Source organism: Centrocercus urophasianus, unplaced genomic scaffold (genome assembly GCF_019232065.1).
Source record: "Centrocercus urophasianus isolate 14NV4802_14NV808 unplaced genomic scaffold, USGS_Curo_1.0 seq_1149, whole genome shotgun sequence".
Taxonomy (NCBI): Eukaryota; Metazoa; Chordata; class Aves; order Galliformes; family Phasianidae; genus Centrocercus; species Centrocercus urophasianus.
In genome coordinates this window covers 24364-47557 of record NW_024884308.1, presented here as the reverse complement: position 1 = coordinate 47557, position 23194 = coordinate 24364, and the positions used below count along the sequence as shown (strand labels likewise).

The window sequence follows — 23194 nt, the reverse complement described above, 5'->3', positions numbered from 1 at the left end:
TTCATTTTTAAACATTTATTTTACCACTTGAGAATTTACTGAAAGATAGGTTGAGTTTTTTTCTAAAAATATACTACATTTACTTGAGTTTGTGAAGGTGACAAACACAGTTATGTACACATCTGCGTTAGCCATTTAGATCACGTGAACTTGCCAGTAAGATTCAGTCATGTATTAGTAGCAATGAGTCCTTATCTTTGCAATGACAACAGCATTTCTCCTGGCCCAGATCTTTGGGTTTGTTTGGTTTTTTTTAGCAACTTCAGGTGGTTGCTGAGCCGTGCTCGCGTCAGGAGAGGAAAAACCACTCACTCCACAAATTATTGATCAGTGTCACCCTCCTACCAGAAACCTGAGAGCAAGCTTAGCACAAGGGTGCACCTGGTCGGGAGGTGGCTCAGATGGACCTTGTCTTCAGCACGGAACTGAGTTTCTCATGTTTCACCACAGCACTTTTCATCTTGGTACTTCCTGCATTTTTATCTGCCATGAGTTTGATTACCTTTTAGGATGCTCCATTTAGCAGTGAGAAGTACTTTCTTCGGTCAATACCACTTGAGCATAAAAAAAAAAGATATGTGCAATAGCCACTTCCTACCGGAGGTATGGTGGTTTTGATGAAGTCAAGCTTCTTGGACCAACTCTTGCTCTCTGTTTTGCATACAGTTTGATTTCAGGAACTACAGCCTTAGCCAGAGGCTTGTGATTAGATTTAGGGACTTAGGTACCAAGCAGCAGGTTTGTTCATTTGATATATGACTGAATTCCTGCATTCCAGCAGTGCAAGTAATTAATTCTGTTACTCATTAACTGGTAGCTATTAGCTCATTCACTGGCATTGTGCATGCACCCAGGTGTAACCTCAAAGCCATACAATGTGTTCAGCCACTCAATTCCTTTTAGAATAATGTACATCTACAGAAGTGATGCAAAGAAAAACGTCAGATGTGCCCAACACCTGATTATAACAAAATGAATCAGGAAATTAGACTGACAGTAATTTGGACATTTTGATCACAAAGGGTAAACGTCACCTTAAGTAATGCTGAAAATAAGAAAACTCCAGAATTGTCTGAAGTGGAATTTAAGTCAACCACACACACAAGCCCAAAAATCTCAACGTGCCCAATCTTACAACTCCAAATTTGTTATTTCTAGCTGGAAATGCATCCCTGGCACTGCTACTGTGCACCCAACGACGCCTCACTCACCAGGAGAGCACCCATTCACTGAATGGATGTCATGTGGGAGCAGCAGATGCTTTAGAGTCGGGCCCTTTAGTGAATGCTTACTTCACTGAAGTGTTCTACCCACCTTAGCTTTATCAACTAAAAGCAAAGAATTTTGCCAAGAGCTAAATAAAATATCCAGCGAGCTACTAAGAGATGTCAGTGGATAAAACAGGAGTGCACTTAGCTCAGGCTCTAAGAATAAAACTTTGACTTGTGATAGGCACGTGTGCACAGAGCACAGAATGCTGACCTACCGCAGGTGTCACAGAGGATTGTATTCTCTTCCACCTCGTAGGCACAGAAGGGTGGTTAAAACATGGCGTTTTCATAAGAACACTGAATGGAGGAGGGGGCAATGTTTGTAACTAAAATTATTCGCACACAACAACATGAATGCCAGAAGTGTCGGCACGTCTCCTCATCCAGAAGTCAAACGGCTCTCCCACTGAGCAGTGGCATGGATACATATGGACGCCTGCCATATGCAAGGCATCTGCTTCACATCTGCACACTAAAACTACAGGGATAAAAAGTACACTTTGAAGCAGTGCTTATGCAGAGTAATCTCCAGAAAAAATGCTGATTTGGACAGTCTCCACCTCAGTCAGAGTGGAAATTAAGCACTGCAAATCGCAACAAAGAAGGAGCCACTTTAGCTTATGATGGGAGTGAAATTCAAACTTCCTGTTGCCCAGCACCTGAAACAGATATTCCTAGATGAAAGCATGCGTGTACTAAATTTCAGTGTATCCTAAATGTATAAGTCTCTCATCTGTGAAAATTTCCATTGAGTTTTCACTCCTTGAAATAGTTTATAGCAAAGGACCTTCAGTACAAATGGCTTATGTAATCGTACAATGTCTGATGAATGATGTGTCAGTACAAATGGTTGTTATACATAAAGATTTTTCAGTACTCTGTACAAAGTCGAACAAGGCAAGAAAAATGCTTCAGACACTTTGTGAGTTCGCATGCTTTTTCAGGAAAAACAAATGTAATGGTTAAACTCTCAAACAGACAATGAAATGTAAAAGTTCCCATATTAAAAACAGTTGACAAAATTCCTAACGCACACCTTCTACCCTACATCCTGAAGTTGTAAGACGGCCCCATTATGTACAATCATAGGTCTTTTTGTTTCCATACCTTAAGTTCCTTACCTAAAACGTTACGACAAGTAGGAGGTGACTCCATTTATACATACGTACAGTGATTAAATGCACTTGTTAAAAATAAAGGCATCTATCCAAGAGAGAATACAGGAAACATTCTGGTGAAGAACACATTTTGCTGCAACAGCAAAGGGTACCAAGTGCCTGCAGGACCGCCTTCTTGCCAGCAACTGGAGATGCTGTGGCAGCTTGCCAGAGACACAAAGGTACTCGGTAGAAAGTCTAATAGAGTAAACATCAAATACAGCGTTCAGAGATCTGTAGTGCTTGTGCACAACTTGCCACCCACTTCTTTTCCTGCGGACAGTGGGACAAGAGTACATCGCAGTTCTCATACTCATCGACTTAGAAATAAAATAAGTCAGGCTTCCTATATGAATTCACACAGTGAAAAGTCCTTCCTCCAAAAATATACAGGATCAGTCGAGTCATTCTCACTCTCATACACTGTTTAAAAAACTATTAAAATTCTGATTTTTTTTTTTTCAAGCAGCATATTTTGCATTTGTCACTGGCAGGTTTGATATAGAAATCCTAGAAAGTTAAAATTATATAATACAATACAAAACCATGTAAACAAAATGGGTATTTCTGAAAGGCATGCATGCTCTTGTAGAGGATTAAAAAGTGTTTATTTTTGGTAAATAAGAGATATCTTGCTTAGCATTTTTAAAAGCACCGTAGTGATTTAGGAACCTAAACCCAAATATCTTTAATTTTGATTTGGGCTCCTAAATTCTAAATCAGTTCTATAAAATTACTTACGTACTTTGAAAATTGTTTTGCCATGTCTCCGATCTTGCAGAATTAGATTCTCTGTAAGTAGCAGCAACAATGTTAAGGAATGTCTCATTACTGCAAATCAGTAATTAGCTGTGTGTTTTGGATCCTCTGCAACTTGGTTTGCAGGACTACAAGAAATTTCTCCAAAGAAGATAAGTATTTTGTGGCACCTTGCAAGTTCCTTTGTCATGGATGGTACAGGACGCAGCAATCACACTTGGACAGGAATATGACTGTTCCATCTGGATATCTATTAGTGTCAAACACTTATTTGATCAACCTGTTAAGACTGAGGAAAGCCAAACTTACAAGAACATCTGCAATGCAGCATTAGGTAAAAAGAAGGAGCGTTTTTGGCACTGTCTATTTTTAAATCTAAGCGTTCAGGCCCAAGTATAGCAAGTTCAACACACACAGCAGCAGCTGGGAAAGCCTCATCTGAAAGGTAACATTTTAAAAGGAAAAATTCTTGTGAAGATGTTATTTCATCTTCTGACCTCCACGTATTGAATACACCTGAATTTAGCAAAAGTATTCATACCCAACATTTACATACATACCTCACAAACATACATACAACAGGAGCATATCGAACTGACAGAACCACCAGAATCCACGCTAACAGAGAAAGGCATACAATGGGATGTCTTCACTTTGCTCTTCTGCTAACTTCTTAGTGTCCTGGCTAACCAATGCTGACACTTCCTTTGAAATTTAGACATGAAGTTGTTAATCTTGGGCCACAATGTCACGGTCTGTACCTATCTGTGTGTATTATCTTTATGTTACACGTGCTTCTCAATTCTGCAAAGCCTAGTTCATAGCTCTATAAATAATTCCTTCAAAATGGAGAAGTTTGCTCAATAATTGTTAAAAAGTGCACGGGGCAGCCACTGTTCTGCGCTTTGCCGCCAGGTGTCTCACTCTACACACCAAAAAACACTGCATCAGCAATTTTAGATAAATCCACCAAGCAAGGATCCCATAGGCACAAGATTTGCTAAAGCACTGGTAAAATACCTCTAAAGCTTTACTCTGCATTCAATTGCACAACTTGATCCCATTCATGTTTACTCTTCTTTTTTTTCCCTCCAAAAGCAGTCTAAGGTATGCTGCAGTTGCTAAAAAGACTTCTGCTTTTCTTGGTTCTCTGCTTGTTTGGTCTGAGGTTGATGACATCTCCGCCGTTGAGGGTATCAGAATTCTGGTTGGGGTGACTCCCAATGGCTGTATTGAAAACACCTACAGAAATTCAAGGCAAGAAGAGCATTTGTATTTCTTCCCTCCCTGCAGCATAACACATTAACACCTAAGATGCACCAGTTACTAACTCACGGTAGTTCACCTCAGAGGTATCTAAAAAACAAAACAAGAAACCAAAACATTTACCTGTTTTTCTGGTCAATTTTGCAACTAAGTTTGAAGTAGAGCCAGGTGGTATGACTGGCCAGGCAGTATTTAAAGCTAGTATACAACACCTGTGTGTATATGTGTAATTCAAAGGGAGCACGTGCACTCATCCAAGTAAGTGCATGCTACTAATTGCATGGCAACAAAATTATGCTTAGCTGAGTAATACACAGAAACATAGCCATTTTAAAGTTAGAAACTGCTGGGATAAAGCTATGGAAGAATGACTGAATAAAAATAAAGTGATTTAAAGAAAATAAATGAAGAAACTCAGGCTTTGTTAAGGGCTGCAGAAGTTTGGTATTGTTCTACTCAAGACAAAGTTTACAAAGATCTTTTTATTATGTGCCAGATTCTTTCACAGTGAGTCTCTTACCAAAACAAATGACACCAACACTAATTGCATTAAAGAAACCCAGCAAATACCCCTTCTCAAATCCTCAGACACCATTTAAAAGAATTTAATAAAAGGACAGTAGCCAAACATTAGCTAGAAACTTCACTCCAGCTATTCGGCAATCTTGTAACTGCAGTCACAAAGCTATTTTACAAAAGGAAAGGAGACGACATATTAAGACAGGAAGGCAGTTATCAGACCACAACCACCATGTGACTCCTAAAGGCAGCAGATGAGACCACAAATGTTGATGGCATAAAATACAGTCTTTGGAATTTAGTGTTTGTGTGCGTGTGACTTCTTACAGCATACGTACCAATCTTGTTGCTGCTTGTATGTACTAGTTCTGGTTCTTCAGCTGTTTGCTGCTTGAGCCTTTGAAGATATTTATCAGCCAAATACTTAAAAACTGGAATGGTAAAAAAAGGTACATCAGAGTACACTTAAAAAAAATACTAATATCAGGAACACCACCCTAATATCAACTGCTGCTTGCTGACCAAAGCCCATTTCACACACCAGGTTTAACACAATCTAAGGATTCCTTCTTGGCAGGCCGATGTACCTGGCCAGGACCCAAACGAATCAATGTCAATCCAGATTTGAATATATGCATTAAATAGTGAGACTTGGGAATTACTAAGGTACCACCAATAGACAAATCACTGCAACAGATTCTAATTTTAGTGTACTTTATTTTAATATAACTGAACTATGAAATAATTCATACAAATTGTTTCTTAACTATTAACAATCAATCACAAATTAATCTGTTCAGCAATTCGTACGTCGTAATAATTGAACTTCTATGTATGCACTTTTAAGAGCCCACTGCTCACTGACAATCAGTAGGGCCAAGAAGCCCAGAAAACATCGGCACTTCTAAATATTGAAGCCCTGCATCATTCATGAAATAGAAGGGAAACATGTACACAAAGAAACTGCCATATCACAGTGATACCAAGCAACTGAAGAGATAAGAAGGATTGCCAACAGCATGCAAAAGCAACAAAGAGATATAGTGAGGACAGGACAGGCAGCACCTCTGCCTGCCTCCTACCTTCGGTTACGTTGAGGTCCTCCTTCACAGAAGCTCGGTAGAACCTTAACTTTAGCTTTTTTGCCAGTGCTTCTGCCTCTTCGCTGCACAACAGAGAACGACTCCATGAATACTAATTTCTATCGTTTGTCATCATAAATATTAATTTCTAGCATTTGCTCTTACAGACAAAACACTTCGTGTCAGAATGAATGTGGTAACTTAGTAGGCTAAGAAGCTCAGCCAGAAAAAAAAGCTGATTCTTAATTTCTTCGTGGTATTTTACACGCAGTACTGTAAGGAACAAAAACAATTGCATTGCAGTGTTTATTGACTTTATTCCCAAGGGTCCTAAGGCGGCTGTCAGTGAAATAAAAAAGAAAGAGGCTGCAATTAACAGAGCACTACAACAGAACAATTACTACTGTAAAGTCAAAATAACCAAAAAGTGCTTCTTAATTTTTTAAATAAAGCAGAAGAGTTATTTGTTTTCTGTGAAGGGAAAGGCAATTTGTGCTAAATTTTAAGGAAAAGGTGAGGAAACATGAGAACTTCACTACAGGAAATCAAGAAAGATGGAGCTACTGAGGCAGAGGGTGCGTTCAGAGAACAAAACACGAGTGATGTACCAGAAATACAGGAGGAGTTAAAATGTGATTTTGCTTTTTGTTTGAAAAATCCTCAGTATTCTTTGCAGAAGGAGCAGAAGCTGACTTACGTCATCAGTGAGAGCAAACAGAATAAAGCAAGCCAGCGCAGGAAATGACAAAAAGAAGAATTAATGCACACCTCTCAGGAAGATGGTAGCAATAACAAAGTGGAGAATGATAAATCATGGCATGTTTTCCAAAGGGTATTATATTGTGGCAAATAAAAGCTAGCATTTGTTAAGCTAATTTTATGGCAGTAATGAAACTGAACATACAGACAGAGGCAGAATGAACTGACAGCAAAATCTGTAAATAAAAATATAACCAACCAGCATCAGCAACAGTCAGTTTGAGAATATTAACAGACACAGATTTCTGTAGTTACAGTATTTGATAAAAATGAGCAATAAAAACAAACTGAAGGAAAGCAGAGCAAAGAATATTAAGATACTTATTCAAACAGCTTGTTTCAAACCTCTTGACCATTTCAGCAGGCCTTCACTAATCAAACTGCACAACGCATAGCAGTTCAGCAGTAGAAGTAAGCTTTAGCAGGAGAGGAAGTTAATACAGTCTTACGATTTTTGATTAGATAAAAAAATGATCGTATTGTGGCACAAGGAAACTCTTGGTGCTTTTGCTCCATTTTTCAGGTTGCTATTTCAGAAGAAGGAATGAAGCTAAGAGAAGCTTCCTACCTGGGCAAACATCTGCCCAAGTAACTGCACTCCTGAAGGAATGCCAGCACCTGTGCTTCCAAGGCACGTCTGGATGCTGGGCTTTGGTTTGATAATCTACAGATCAAAGTCTTCACCAGGAGCCCTGCTTGTGGCAGGGGGTTGAAACTAGATGATCATCATGGTCCTTTTCAACCCCTTCTCTATGATTCATTCTATGAACTCCCACAGACTTTTTTTAAGCATTTGTATAGAGGGGCAATACATTGCTCTTTAAAGGAGGAGATAAAAATCTTACTTCTTTATACAAGAGTCATCCAGAAGATCAATTTTATTCTGCACAAGAACTGTGGGAATGTCTCCAACTTCAGTCATCACTTTTTCCTTCCAGGTAGGGATTGCTTTGAAGGACTCTCTGTCAGTTGTAGAAAACACAAGAACACAGGCCTGGGCTCCTAAAAATACACAGACCGATTACAAATGCATAAAAATCAACAAACATTCAAAATCATACTGAATATATGTAAAGTACGAGAGGTTTCTCCACTAAAAGTCCCCTTTTGCCACCAGCCTGTGATAAGCCAATGATTAGGAAACTCCCCAGATGAAAAGCACTAAGCTGCCATGTTATTTCCACCATTATGCCCAGACTCAGCTTCCCTTCAAACCATTTCCAACAAGGTGCACGTGCGCAGGGGAAGGAAGAGGAAGGGTTTTGGAAAAGACTGGAAAAAGAGAAAGAGAAGTTTGCTTACTGCTCACTTTTTCAGATAGCTTAGGCGGGTGCCAAAACAGCAAATATTATTCATTCTTCAATATCTGTGAAGTGCAGTTCATGCTATTCTTTATGCTACAGTAATTTGGACTTTGAAAGTCAGAGAACTTGAAATAACCCCAGCTTGTCTACCTTAATGGAAGTTTTCCTACATTCTTTAAACACTCACGTCTTTAAGACCCTTCTGATTTTGTTTTATACAGAATAAAAACTACCCTCAGAATTCCAGATTAAGCTCTACCAGCAAACAGCAGCAATGCAGTCTTTCATAATCCTCTCTATCTCATTACTTGTATTTTAAAATTCTGCTTGTTTTCCCTAGTGTTCACACCATATTCTAACCTGATGTGCTTCCACTCAAGACCCTGCAAGGTATCTGCAAATTATTTTTCCTTCCAAGGCTGGTTACTTTGTCACTACTGAATTTGCACATCATCTCACCATCGAGATTAATAAAGCCTCTCAAGCTCTTGGAACTGCTAGAGACAGGAATGTTTGAAGGGCCCTCACCACCTGCAAGCATCTCCTTGCTCAGTTTTAAGACTAATAAATGGAGTGAAATTTTCACTCCAGGAATTTTTACTCCAGCTCTCTTTCCATTCATTCCTTCTGAATGCTAAAACACAGCAATAACTTGGCAATAAAGTTTAGAAGGAGAAGTCCCAGCATGTCTGTAAGTAAAAAGAGGGTGGCTTACAACATCATATTGCCTTATTCAGTTTATATGTAAAGCTTCTACAGTGTAGTGGACAGGGACAGTAAAGATAATGGTCAGCTTGGCCATAGTGCTTTTTAAAAAGAATCATACAATGGTGTCTAACTAGGAGTCACAGTGAGATGCTTTTGGGGCCTTCCAGACTCCGATATTTGAAGGTTTCTGCCAGGAAGTTATTTCAACAAAGTGTCCTTCATAATCAAGAAGTACACCCGAGTGTCAACAATGGCACATGCATGTAGTGGTGTACTTCCAAACTTCTGCTGGAGGTTTTGATCGCTGGCTTCTAAGAAATGCCAGAATTTACCAATCCAATAATTCTGAAAAATACTTATTTAAGAAGAGAATAAAACATGGCTTTAATATGGCTTCAGATCTCAGCAAAAGGACAGAGGCCTTACTAGGTCCATTCTTTTCATAGAATCACAAAATAGCCAGGGTTGGAAGGGACCTCAAGGATCATGAAGCTCCAACCCCCCTGCCACATGCAGGGCCACCAACCTCCCCATTTAACACTGGACCAGGCTGCCCAGGGCCCCATCCAACCTGGCCTTGAACACCTCCAGGGATGGGCATCCACAACCTCTCTGGGCAGCCTGTTCCAGCACCTCACCACTCTCTCTATAAAGAACTTGCCCCTGACATCCAACCTCAATCTTCCCTCCCTCAACTTCAAACCATTTCCCCTTGTCCTGCTGTTATCTACCCTTTCAAAGAGTTGATTCCCTTTCTGTTTATAGGCTCCCTTTATAACCACCCAGCAGCACCAGAGGAGCAGGCCATGAGAACCTGTGAGGATCCACTCAGAAACACGCAGGGCTGGCTTCTGGAGTTGAGCCATGAGTCTGAGAAATGCACTCAGAGGACAGGAGAAAAGGACTGAGGAAGGCATAGATGTAGCTATGGGGAGATGGAGCCCAAGAAGGACAGGACTGCTTGAGGAGCCAGCAGCCTGGGTAGGCAGAAAGACAGGTAGGGATACGTGCTGAGGAGATGCTGGCCAGGCTGCCCAGGGCCCCATCCAATCTGGCCTTGAACAGATGTCCCCCCTGGGGACAGGGCATTCATAACCTCTCTGAGCACCCTGTTCAAGCACCTCACCACTCTCTCTGTAAAAAACTTAAATTTTAACTTTTCATCTTCCAAGAACACTGCTAAATACTCAATATTTTATCAATTTTCTTAAACAAGTTTAAGAAACTATAATATCTGTGTAGGAGCTCCAGGAAAAAAAAAAAAAAAAAAATCCACAAAAAAACAGGATTTAGGCATATAAACACCATTCTATATTTAGTAAATGGCAGCATCTAAGAGGGTCAATAACATTAGTATCTCACTGACCCACACCAGATGGAATCCTACACTACTTGAGAGGTTGCATATAACAACAAATACCAGTAGCAAAGGCACAGGACAACATCAGACAGAAACAGAACAGCTGAAACCAGCAGGTCTTCTGCACATATTTAAAGTTCTTTTGGAAGAAACTGTTTCATAAATCTTTGTCAGGTACTAAGGAAAAAGGACACTGGATTTCTTCCTGTGTGATTACTACTTTGATAATCCTCATCTCCTTATTTAAGAAGGTTTTTCAGCAGGCTGGAGTCACTGATCAGCCAGCCATACCGAGGCTGCTTCAGGAAAAAAACACCACTAGTACCAGCATCTCTACTTGATGCAAGTAGAGCAAAAGCCTGACAGCTGAGGGGCCTCAAAAATGCTCAGCAAACTGCATCATCCTCATAGACTATGTAACCATATTTTCTCCTTTTATAACAACACACTGATTATATAACAGAAAACATATAAAGAAATTCCTTGCCATAGATGAACACAAGGATGAGCACACACACAAGAATTTATATCTGGAACCTATTTGTTTCACTCTTCTGTTCTTGCCATTACTTACAAGCAGCTGAATAGCAGACTAATGAGTAAGATGCATCCCTTCCATCAAAAACCTAACAAGTGTCTGCTCAAGGCAGCAGTGGTAGTGTTTGGAGGAGAATGCAAGCAGTAAGAAGTCATCAATACTGCCTTGAAAGATCTGTAGCGTGAAGCAAGGCATGGTGCTGCTAATGACAGCCACTTGTGTATTTGCTTAGCATATAAATGAAGCACCAACCTGCTGAGAGAATGCATGGTTCACACAGGACACAAAAAAGTGTAACTTGTGAGAAGATGCATGAATACAGCACAAAATAGAAAAATATACATATACAAAGCTTCCTTCAACTCTTTCAATTTAAGTTTTTGGACAATTTGGATCCTGGCATGGTATGATCATAAGTATGCAACAGTGCTGGCTGCACATCATCACCTAGACAATAAAACCACGTGACAGATCTGGTGTCAGCTCTAAATTTATTTCTCTGCTAGGCTGAATAATTCAGTCCTTGGACAAGGGCTCAGAAACAGAAGCATTTATTGTATTGTCATGGACAAGCACCTGATTCCTGAAGAACAGACAATGCACAACGTTCCAGGAGAGTATGTAACCCTCACTGTAATGATAGCAGTCAGTGGGACAGAGATCTGAACGAGGTGCAGACCTTGGAGTAACAGCCAACACTTGTTCTATCTTCCTTAGAGGCATCCTCCCCTTATCAGCAATAGAATGCACCAAAATCCTTGTACTTACAAAGTAAACTTGATCTTTAGCTTTATAACACTGTGCTTGCAGACCTGTTGCTAAACAGAAATTCCATTCCAGCCTCTTAAAATTTCCCTTGTCCCTCAATGTTTAGTGCAGAATAGTCACTGCATTGAACAGCTGAGCATAGTTAAGATATCCATCGCATAATTTGCAACATGTATCCACAGGATGACGACCTGCTGCTCCACAACAGCCTCTTCAATACAAAAATCTCAAAGGCAGAGTTCTACCTGCACCGTGAGTCATCAGCAAGACATCAAGATCTCCAGGCAGATTATTTCTTAAACCACCAGTTTTGATGCTCAGGGAGGAGATTGATACTCCATGCTTTAGCATGGCACTGACAGTCATTAGGAGAAAAAAGCTTTGGCTTGAAACAAGTGATAAAGAAGCTCAAAGATAATCAAGTCCTACCTTCTGAAATTTATACGCTCAACTTAGCTGTAAAACAACAGAATGGTCTATTTTCATAGGAGGATAGAAAGAAATAGAAGTTTCTTTTGCTGAAGAAATGGTAGCCAACAATTACAAGGGACAGCAGGAAATACTACTTTTTAAAAAAGTAGTTAATCAAAATTACCATGAAATACAAAAAGCTCAGAAAACTGTAGCACCCTAGAACATTAAGGCATAACTATCAGTCACAACCTGAATTCCCACCCAAAACTCCAGAACAATTGCCTTCAGTTATTTTAAGAGAGCATATTGGATCAAAAATAGGTCATCACATAAAACAAATTAAGTTTGATTTTGAGTTATATTGCTTGAAATACTATGTAGGAGTTTCTGTACAGACATTTGCCTTGTTCTGGTCTATGCTTTTTTTTAAAGGACAATATTGTATAAAGAGGCACTTAATCATGGAGAGGATTGTACATAAAGGGGGAATACATTCACAGAGCTAAAAAGGGGAGCTAAACATACTTTGCAAACACAAAGAATTACTGAAATTCTTAATCCAGAAATAGGAAAATATTTTAAAGACAGGTTCCAAACCCAACCAACTACCAAACATGGTATTTTCACCTCTGTAGTAGGCCTTAGTTATCGCATCAAATTCCTCTTGACCTGCAGTGTCCCATAACATTAGCCTGACATCTTCATCATTAACTCTGAAATAAACGACATGGTTCTGCGATTAATACAAAGCCATTGGCATAGAAGCATTCCCATCTCTACAATTAAAAAATAATGTTACTTTAACATAGTAAAAACTTAGCATTGGTGATGGTTCAACTCCATACTATATCATGATGGAGACTAAATCTGTAGTGTAGACTGTTAGTTAATAAAATCATGCAAATGTTTTATCATAAGCACTTCCACTTCAAATAACTAAAAAGAGAAAATCTCAACAGATGGTAGAGCACACAAGAAACTAGTCAAAAATCTTAGAATAAGAGAGGTTCAAAATTTTAATTTTGATTTACAACTCTAAATCTGTAAGAGAAAATTGAGTTCATGAAATTTTTTACCACAGTTCAAAAGAAAAATCAGCTCCCTTGACTTAGCTTTAGAGACTGCAGGCTTTGTGTTTCAAGTATCCGTCAATCTTAGGATTACAAGAGAACAAAGAAACAGAGGGGAATGTAAAAATACATAGCATGACATCTGTTTGATACATACTGGATTTGTCTTTCCAGGAAATCTACACCAATAGTTTTCTTGTAGTCCTTTGTAAAGATCCCCTTGCAGTATCGCTGAATCATACTGGACTTCCCAACAGCTCCATTTCCTACCACTACCACCTTGATGGCCACCTCCATGTCCTCTTCCAACATCTCTGCAGCTCAGGTGCCTCTCTGGCTTATTCACCAATCTATCAATCCTGTAAACAAAATAAATAGCTGCGTTCATAAAAATGCTGTGAACAGAAGAGGAAAGATGATTTCACCTTAGGATTCTCAAAGACCACAGAATCATAGAACAGCCTTAAAGAACATCTAGTTTCAAACTCCTGCTGTGGGCAGGGCAGCCCCCCACCGGCTCAGCTGCCCAGTGCTCACCCAGCCTGGCCCTGAACACCTCCAGGGATGGGGCACCACCATCCTCTGAGTAAAGAATTTCTTCCTAACATCTAACCTCCAATTAAATTAGTTTAAAGCCTTTTCCCCTTGTCCTATCACTATCAGGCTGTGTAAAAACGCTGGTCCCTCCTGCCTGTAAGCTCCCTTCAAGCGCTGTCAGGCTGCTCTCAGCCCTCCCCACAGCTCTCTTCTCCAGCCTCAACCAGCCCAGCTCCCTCAGCCTGACTGCACAGCAGAGCTGCTCCGGCCCTCCCAACGCTTCTGTGGCCTCCTCTGAACCCACTCCAAAACCTTTTAAAAGCAAGAACCCGCCCTAAAATGCTTCTTTTCGAAAACGTTTAAATCTTCACCCGATTGACGCTGGATGCACGCAGCTCTACATTCAAGGCTCCCGCCCCACAACGCACGATCTCACCCCACGCGCAGGGCTGCCCCGCTCCCTTCCGTTCCTTTCGTCCGTGCCCACCTGTACATTAACCAGAGACAGACCCAAACCGCTGAGGTACGCGGGCAAAGGTCACGGCGCAGGCAGGCGCATCGGACAGAGAGAGGTTTATATAAACCAGCACCTCTCGGTGGGAAGATGGAAATGGGAACACCGTCCCAGCTGCAGCCCGTGAGGTGCTCCCGGCCCAGCCCTCCGCCTCTCCCGCCGGCTAACGCTTCCGTACCGCCGCGCTACACACCGCTCGCTCAGGAAGCGCAGCCGCCGCCCACCCAGGGAGCCCGGCTTCCCCGAGGACCTCACGGGCGCCCCCCGCCAGCGTTCCGCCCTGCCCCGCTCCCCCCCGACCCCCCTCTCCCTCTCACCGACTCCTGGAGCGGCGGCGGCTCCGCCTCGGAGACGGCGAGGAAGAGAGGGATGGAGGGAGGGAGGGAGGCGGCGGAGGAAGGGAGACGAGAGGAAACCGCTCGCTGGGGCCGACCCAACCCGGACGCACATCCCGGCTCCCCCGCTCCGGAAACGCCGTCAGGACCGCGGTCCTGTCTGGGAGGTGCCCGCCCGCAGCCCCCGCCCCCGGCTCCGCTCGATGCCCCCACAGGGCTGGGTGTCGGGGCCGTAGTACAGCCCAGCTCGCCAAGATCCGCCCTGCACCGCCTGCCTCTGCCCCATCTCCCGAGGGGTCTGTCAGCATCAGGGGCTGCCCTCAGGCTTTCCTCTCTCAGGGTAATTATTACAGCCAGATAGTGTTCTGTGCATGGTGTTCTGGGTATTGTCTAGAACTCTTTCCATGTCTGTAAGACATTAGGGCAGGGGAATGGTTTGGGTTGGAAAGGACCTCAAAGCCCACCCAGCGCCACCCCCCTGCTGTGGGCAGGGCAGTTCCCCACCAGCTCAGCTGCCCAGAGCCCACCCAGCCTGGCCCTGAGCACCTCCGGGGATGGGGCACCACAGCTCTCTGGGTGACTGTGCCACTGCCTCACCGCCCTTGTAGCACATAACTTCTTCCTTACATCTAATCTAAACCTACCCCCCTTCAGAATAAAGCCATTACCCCTTGTCCTATCACTACATACCCTTGTAAGAAGTCTGTTTTGTGAAGCCACTGAATGTTATAAACTGTTAAGTGCATTGTGCAAAGTGTTAAAGGTTTTGTTCTGCTTCTGAAACATACTCCACTTGTGTTTTTCAAGACGTGAACAAGAGGCTGTATTTGTGTGCTCTTCAAGTGCTTACTTTTGTCTATATAGTTATCTGTGGTGATCATTTCTTTCATGTTTGGTAAAACCTGGTGCCCACAATTCAGACATGAATTGAGCTTGGTAGGAAATAAAGTGGGGAGATGTGCAAGATGTGAGATAATCTTACTTTGTTACCCACTGTATACTGAATTCCTGTTTTCAAAGCTTTATATAAACAAATATATATAAACAAACTTTTTATAAGGGCAGGTAGCAACAGGATGAGGAGAAATGGCTTTAAATTAGAAGAGGGTAGATTTAGACCAGATATTAGGAAGAATTTTTTTACTGTAAGGGTGGTGAGATAATGGAACAGTTTACCCCCAGAGGATGTGGATGTCCCCTCCCTGGAAGCATTCAAGGCCAGGCTGCATGGGGCTTTGAGCAATCTGGTCTAGGGAGAGGTGTCCCTGCTGATAGCAGGGGGTTGCAACTAGATGATCTTAAAGATCCCTTCTAACTCAAACCATTCTATGATGCTATGAAATTGAGTATGTTTTAGCTTAATTATAGTCTTAAGATCTAAAGATGTTCCGTTTTTTTTCAGCTGGTGCACTAAAAGGCATTCCCTGACTTAACACACCCTTTTTGTATTGCAAGGCACATCTGATTGGCTGCAGAGACCACTTCTGTTACCCAGCCAGCACTTCTGCTATTCATGTGTTACCAAACAACACTCAGGTGTTACCAGTTAAAAGCTTCCTTGCACAACTGAAATGGCTTTATCTCCTCCCAAGGCTACATTTTCGTTCTCCAGAGTGAGTCAGTGTTGTGTATACTTGAATAAATGCCTTTTCAATGAGCATGTTTTGCTGCTGTGCTTCAAAAGAACAGCTAAGCTGTATGCATTGTGTTTATTGTTTTGTTTGTGCTAGTCTCAGCAGCTAGGTTGCTAGTCTCAAGGTCTATTCCACGTCACCGCTTTTGTGTGCTAAAAGGCCTTGAATTACTGAACCCTCCCATTAACTTTAACAGAAAGTTATGTGCATAATGCTAAAGTGATCTTGCATAAACAGCTATGCACATTGGGAAGCAGATCAGTGCTGTGGTAGATGTGCCGAGGTAAGACAGCGTCCTACCTTCTACTTTGTATTCCCCTTTATGGGCCTCTGAGAGGTCACGTTAATCCCTTTTTGCTGTACTGTTTTACCAAGGTCACCTGTTCAGACAGTTTTTTCCACATTTCTATGACTACTGCTTTCTAAGTCAGATTTTACATGAGCATATAATCCATAATAACTTTTTTCCAGATGTATTACATTATACTTAACTACAATTAAATTACTTTCATTGCAAAGCACATCAGGTTGATCTATAAGAGAAAAATAATGCCATCCTTTAATACGGTTATCTGTTTGTTAAATGGCAAGCTTTACTTGAGTATCACTGTCTGTATTATCAATAAAAATGTTAAATAATCTTTCAGTAAGAATCCTTGGAAAGCCAGTTGGAGTCCCTCCAGTTGCTGACTTCTCTGTCACCACAGCTATGTTTTGATATCTCTCAGGGAGCCAATTCAGTGTATCTGCTGTATGCTCTGGTTCCTGGTTTTGGTTTGTGGGTTTTTTTTGCAACAAAACGTATACATTTCAGCCAATTAAATTCTGAAAAAAAAAAGCCCCACCAACCAGCATCTTCTTTATATCTATGAAAATGCAGTGCTTGCTGTACTTAAGTCACTGTATCTGTTAATGTGACGAGTGTTTTATCAACAGAATCGGAGAAATTAAGTTGTGTTGCATCAGAATTCTTGTAGTTCTAACCATCCTAATGTTTATTACTACCATTATTAATGCAGTATTATATAAATCTTAGATATGCCCATCAAAAATAACAGGGATATATAAGTTGAAGTTCTGAAACATCAACAGTTCTGAAAACTGTTCTCATGCTAAAGGCAATAGATGGTGTGCTTGGAACCTTGGTTGTAAATTGGTTAAAGAAACCAGTTGCCAAGTGATGCACTCGGAATTATCAGGTGCAGGCAGTACATCGTGTGATGGCCAAGTAGAATTTCTAAATACAGTTGTTTCCATTAACGCCATGAAGCTCAATAAAAAATACTTGATCTGTGTGCTGTGTGTGAAGGAGAGAAAAATGGAAATAAATGGGGACAACATCAAGATTGAAATGCTACATGTTAGTTAATTCAGTTCTGTGTATTGGAGAATTGCTCTGGCTTACTTCATCAGGAAGTACATTTAGCTGAAGAAAATGCTGAAGGTGTTTAAAATTGTGTATACTCAGAGTTTCTGATAAATTGCCATTAGCAGTGTTGTTTGCAGTGATGGACTTGTTTCTCTTTTCTGCTCTTACTGCTTTATGTATCCAGTGAAAGAAATGTCATGTCTGCTTGAGGAGGGGCCTGCCACCAAATGAGGAAATGAAGGCACTGACTTTAATTGGGTCACAATTTGAAAATATTTCATATTATCCATAGAGTTGTAAGGGACCCCTGAAGGCCTTTGTAGCAGAAATGCTGAGTCACAGCCTAAATCAGTGACTGAGCACCTGGTGGGAAGACAGGGCTGACATAGGGGGCCTCAGGTACATGCAGTGCAGCTGAGTGACTGGAAAGGGTGCAGCCAGGATTCACCTCTTCTCAGACCTCATATAAGGGTTGGCAGTGGATGTGAGGGTATCTTGTTGGAGATCCCTGCTTCTGAAGGTGAGTAGCTTTTTCGTTGTTGTTCATTTCTGCGTCCATGGTAGCTCTACTTGGGCTTGTCCTTATTTGCTGCAACAGAAAACTTTTCCACCCCGCTATTGTTGCCATACTTTCTATCACATTGTAGCATTACAGCCACCTAGCCCAATTCCCCTGTAACAAATGGGGGTACCATAGCTAGATCAGGTTGTCTAGGGCCTGATATAGCCTTACCCTCTCCAGGGACAGGATGTCAATCAAATCACTGGGCAATCTGTTCTAGTGCCTCACCACCATCACTGCAAAAGACTTTTTCCTTATATCCAGCCTAAGTTTACCTTATTGAGCTTAAAGTTGTTTTCCCTTATTCTGTCACTATTTTCTGTAGCATGTAAAACGATCACATTTTGGGCACATAATGCGCAACAGAAGTATGAAGAGGTAGCAAAGGAAAGAAGGACCATATCAAAATTAGCAACAAAGAGCTTGAAATTAATTTGTTATGCCATTAGCTGAATTCCTGCAGAGAAGCAGGTTCTAAATACTGTTCATCAGTCCTTGATATGATACTCTCCAAATTTTTCCTGACTAGGTGACAAAAGGAAGAACACAAGAGGTAGAAATTGTATGGGAATAAGAAACAAACCAAGTGTCCTTCAGTTTAATGCTTATTGCTGAGACACGCTGAAAACTTACAGCTTGCTTGGAAATCAGTGGATCTGGATTCCAAGTACTCTGGAAAACTCTTATCTTTAGACTTACATAGGGGTAGATAATGCATGCACTTACAGTACACATGCAAATGTTGACTGAAATATTGTGGGAAAATGCAATTTTTTTTTTTTTTTTTAGCTTTGTTGTGTTTTGGGAATAAAAATTTTGAGAGCTTTTATGTGAAGGATTAAGCAGGTATGACAGAAATGAGAGGAAGCTGACAAAGATCCTGTGGAATTAAGAGTTTCCAATTACCCAGTCTTCTAACTGGTGTGAAACTGAAGTGTGAAACGTCTAAAGGAAACCATTTGAAACATTGGCAGCAATCATTTCTGTGAGGAAATTAGCTTGAAGTTCAACAGGGTTAAGTCAGAGGTCCCAGAAGGTCATGGAAAAGCTGATGCTTCCATTGCTTCAGTCCTGAGAGTTTGGAATGAAAGTAAGAATGGTGAATTGGAACAGAGATGCCCAGAAGCACCTACTGTAAATAGTTTCTCTTGCTGCTTACCATCATTTGCGAGTTCACTTGGACTATTCAAACCTCCTGTAGTGCTGTACTTAAATCCTTGAAATTATAGGGAAATGTTCCCATGAAGTGAACTCTTCCTGATGATAAGCCACTGCCAGACAAGAGCTGCAGTCACTGGCACATTACACATAGGTGAAGTGGTTCTCATTGGCAGGTAAGGGCTCTACTTAGAAGTTTTCTCATTTACATCTCGTTTCCCCCACGTTTATCAAGGTTCTCCTTTGATGTCCCTGAAGGCTATGTAGGAAATACATGATTTGAGGAATAGCTTGCCTGACCTTTTCTCTCATTTGTGGCCTGTGACAATCACTAAGATGTCCTTACCATGCAATGGCATTTGAAACTTGCAGTGGTGAGAGCTAGAATAAAGAGTACACATGTGGATCCCTCTAACTGGTCTTGTAATGCTATTGCCAGACATTTATTATAGGAGAAAATTTTCAAGGAGTGGAGCAATTCCTAGCTGTCACATTAGTAGAAGCAGAAAACTTCAGCTTTGTCTAGGAGTCATATGTATGCAAACTATTTTTGAATTAAATTTACATCCTGTGTGAGAATCATGTAACCATTTTAAATTTGTTGTTAAGATAGAGGGTATCACCACGCTGTACTGAGGAGTCAGCATCTTTGTATCCTTGTTTTTGAAAGCACTGTTCTGCACATTACAGATGTTGCCTGCTGTACCCTGTAGATATTTCTTAATAGAATGCAGTTCATGTGTGGGCTGCCATGTTAGGAACTGTGACACTGATTCAGTCTGTGAAATTTAGACCATGTCAGCTGAAAATACCACAAGGAAGATGAATGTCAGAGATTGAACAATTGTATTTCAGGATATGCTTTTTTGAAGTCGAGGCAATCTGAATATTTCATGGCTACTACCTAAAACACAAGCATTTGGGAAAAATGTAGCTACGATCTAGGAATGGTCAGGAAGAGATGCATTTATCGTATGTTATAAACTTGCCTACATGATGTCTCACCTGGTTTGTACTGTGAAATGCCATGTTTTATACTCAGGATCCATGGAGAAGTGACCGCTGAACTCTGTAATGATGAGATTATGGATGTATATTTTGAGATTAGTACTGATCTGTAGGAATTTTATATTATTGACTATGTAGTTATATAGATGTACAATTCTTTTGGTAGAACATGTAGTGGAGTGTAGGATGTTAAAGGAATATAAAAATTATTAAGATGTTAATCTTTTAATATTTATGGTTAAAAGGAGTCACAGTTCCCATTTAGGTTGTATTTAGGTGGAAGTGACTGCTCCTGGGCAACCTCTGTGATTATACAACATTGTGAGCTGGGAGGGTAATTTATTTGTATATTAAAGCATATTAACATTGATGTATACATTTCATAAAAAATGAATTTTCATGAAGAAATAATTTGCTGTGGGAATGCATTAATTGGGAATTAGATGTCATTTGGCTAACTTCCCCTCTCTGACCAAGTAACTTCAGTGATTTTTTCCCCAAATGCTGGGGGGATGAAAAGTTTTGTGAGCTAGATTCCATTTTTCCAAATGATAACACTAAGCACTGGACAAATAAGTGTAAAGGATTACCAAAATGTTGCCTCATGCTTTTTGTGAGGTTGTAAGCTCACCACATGATGACTCCTAGGGCAAATGGTACATACTGTTCTTGCTGCACTGTCCTTTTTGGCCTGCTTCTTTTCCAGCCTCTTCTTGGTAGTGGATATTCAAAAGGGATCATTGAAAACTCATGCAGATGTAGTTAGAAGATTCAGGTGCTGTGAATTCTGATCCTGCTCAGCTGCAAATTGGCTGCAACATAGGGATTGCTAAGACATGGACACATAAACCATTACGTAAAAGAGCTGCTTCCCCAAAGCAGGGTGTTCTTTTGAAGAAGCCTAGTTTGAAGAAGACACCTTACAGTGGAAATCAGCTTTGGTGTATGAATCCATGACAGTAGATCTACACAGGAGAAAATGCACTTGGGCATTTGTTGTTACCTGTTCAGTCCTTTCAAGGTGCTGGCTGATGTAAATCCCCAGCCAGGGTGTTACTCTCCAACACTTGATCATTTCCTGTGTAACATTAGGCAGACATTGTTATTTGTTATTTTTGAGTGAGGATATATCTATCTGGCCTGTTTCAGAAAAATAATCATAACAATTATAATGAACACTTGGGTATAAATAAAGTAGATTTTGAAGTGCTTTTGCAAATTTATGTCCAAGAAATCACAGTGGAGGGGGAAAAAACCCATGACAGCATAAATCGCTCCTGAGCATCAGACTGAAGAGTTTTCCTGTTTTCTGTTTGACATTCATGCCTTGATTATTTATGTCACGTGGCTGGTTGCAGCTAAGACTGTGTTAGAGATCTTTAGTATTCATTTCAGATGCTCATCTGTGTTGCTAACTTACGACAAATCTCAGGAAAGCTCTCAAGTATTTTCCCAAAATGCCTGTAGGAGTAGGTTATATAACTTGCCTCTCAAAAGAAGATATTGATAAAACATTGACAAAATGTATGTTAACTAAATGTCTTTGGCAGGAGAAGAAAATCATAGACGGTGAGATGTGGTAACCTGGGATGATGCTGCAGCTTGCCTTACAGTAGGTTGTCTATAGTCAACACAGGGATCAACTTTCACTGCAGCTGGCTTTGCTGAAATGAGTACAGCTCATGCTTAGCTTCCCAGTGACACTGTGAGTCACCAACCTCCGGCTAAATGACCTCTGATGGAGCTGTAAGGAACTCATTTGTGAAAATCCACCACTCACTGACATGTCAGAATAATTAAGGCTGAAAAAAACTATCCCTCATCTATACCAGTTGGGTTATAAAAGGATTATATTTAGCCAAGCATAACTATATGTTTATTTTGCTAGTCTACAGATGAGATTTCTTTATCTTGAAAGTGTGATGTTTGTACTGTATGGTACCACTAGAGCCACATTTCAAATCTACTTTTCTTATCCTGGGGACACACTGCACTTCTTAACTTTTCCAAAGGACACAGGAGCAGAACACTCAGGTCCTATTGTACAATCTGTGCTAATGAGAAATTCACATTTAATAATCTATTGTTAGAAAATTGTAAGTGCTTGGACCCAAGCTGTGGCTTACTATACCAAACATCTTTTCTCTGACACGGTGTCCATTATATGTGGTGTCTGTCCCACATGGGTCCAGTGATAAAAGAAGAGCAGTCAAATCTGTGAGCCATTTTTTTGTCTTCAAATTCTGGCACAAATTTTCCTTTTGATTACATGAATGACTAGAATTCATTTTTGCAAATCGTAAATCTTTTTAGAATTTTACCATTACTTAGCACCTCCCTCACAATCAGCATCCATACTTTCAAGGAACTCCTGGAACTGGTGATTATTCAGTCCATTGCGCTTGATGAAATTCACAGCTTTGATGATTTGCATGACATTATCCTCTTTTAAAGCTTTTAAAACACATGAATTTTCTGGACGAGTACAATGTGGGCAACATGAGTTACTGGTGGTAACTGCATCATCTTCTATTAATTTTATAAATCCCTCTTTTTTTTTTTTTTTTTCTTCCAACAATCTCCAGGGCACCATCAGTAGCTGTACCAGATATGTTGACAAGGATTAAAGAAAAATAATGTTTAATGCTTTGTAAAAATCAATGGGTTTCGTTATGCCCTTTAATGGCAGCAATGAAGCCATTTCTTCAGTGATATTATGTTCATTAGCAATATCTCTAATGGAAGTGGCAAGCTGAGCTGTATCTGTAGCATCTGTATTTTTGTCTATTGCTGAAGCGTAACATTTGAAATTAGTAGCTTTACTCTCCAAATTTCTTTTGGTAGACTGTGTGCTGTGCACATGAGAGGCAGTCAATGCTGCCCTGTGCTCTCCCCTTCCCATGGTTCCAGCCCACACGGTGCCAATTGCACGCTGCTGTTTGGTTCATTTATTCTTAAGCTGGTTTTGATAACTTACAATGCAGGCTGTATATTACCAAACACCTACACAGTGCTGGAAACTGTTAAGAAATGAAACAAATAAACTGTGGACAAAAGTAACATATGATAGTATGTGGTTAGAAGCAGAGTAGCACAAAGTGT

General features: G+C 40.7%; 2 protein-coding genes across 22 annotated transcripts in view; one reads left to right on the top strand and one right to left on the bottom strand.

Moving 5' to 3' along the window:
- Positions 1-14481, bottom strand: RAB23 (RAB23, member RAS oncogene family). Of its 4 annotated transcripts, none has more exons than XM_042809298.1 (7): positions 14344-14481; positions 13133-13334; positions 12533-12618; positions 7659-7815; positions 6055-6137; positions 5311-5403; positions 1-4429 (listed from the first exon to the last, which is right to left on the bottom strand). In XM_042809298.1, exons 2-7 carry the CDS (start codon positions 13285-13287, stop codon positions 4290-4292), a joined length of 714 nt encoding a protein of 237 aa, XP_042665232.1. In that variant the 5' UTR covers positions 13288-13334; positions 14344-14481; the 3' UTR covers positions 1-4289. The 4 variants fall into 4 exon arrangements, with proteins under 4 accessions (XP_042665232.1, XP_042665235.1, XP_042665233.1 ...); XM_042809301.1 differs by lacking the exon at positions 14344-14481 and adding an exon at positions 14220-14242; XM_042809299.1 differs by lacking the exon at positions 14344-14481 and adding an exon at positions 14000-14156.
- Positions 14482-14600: 119 nt separating this feature from the next.
- Positions 14601-23194, top strand: part of LOC122155452 (DNA primase large subunit-like) — a 31854-nt gene continuing 23260 nt past the window's right edge. For 15 of the 18 annotated variants that reach the window (XM_042809322.1, XM_042809319.1, XM_042809317.1 and 12 more), the window contains exon 1: positions 16200-16278. The gene's annotated coding sequence lies outside the window, so the exon portion shown is untranslated. Of the gene's footprint in view, positions 14702-16199; positions 16279-21654; positions 21839-23194 lie in introns of those variants that run through there. The other 3 variants (XM_042809305.1, XM_042809310.1, XM_042809303.1) reach the window with 3 other exon arrangements.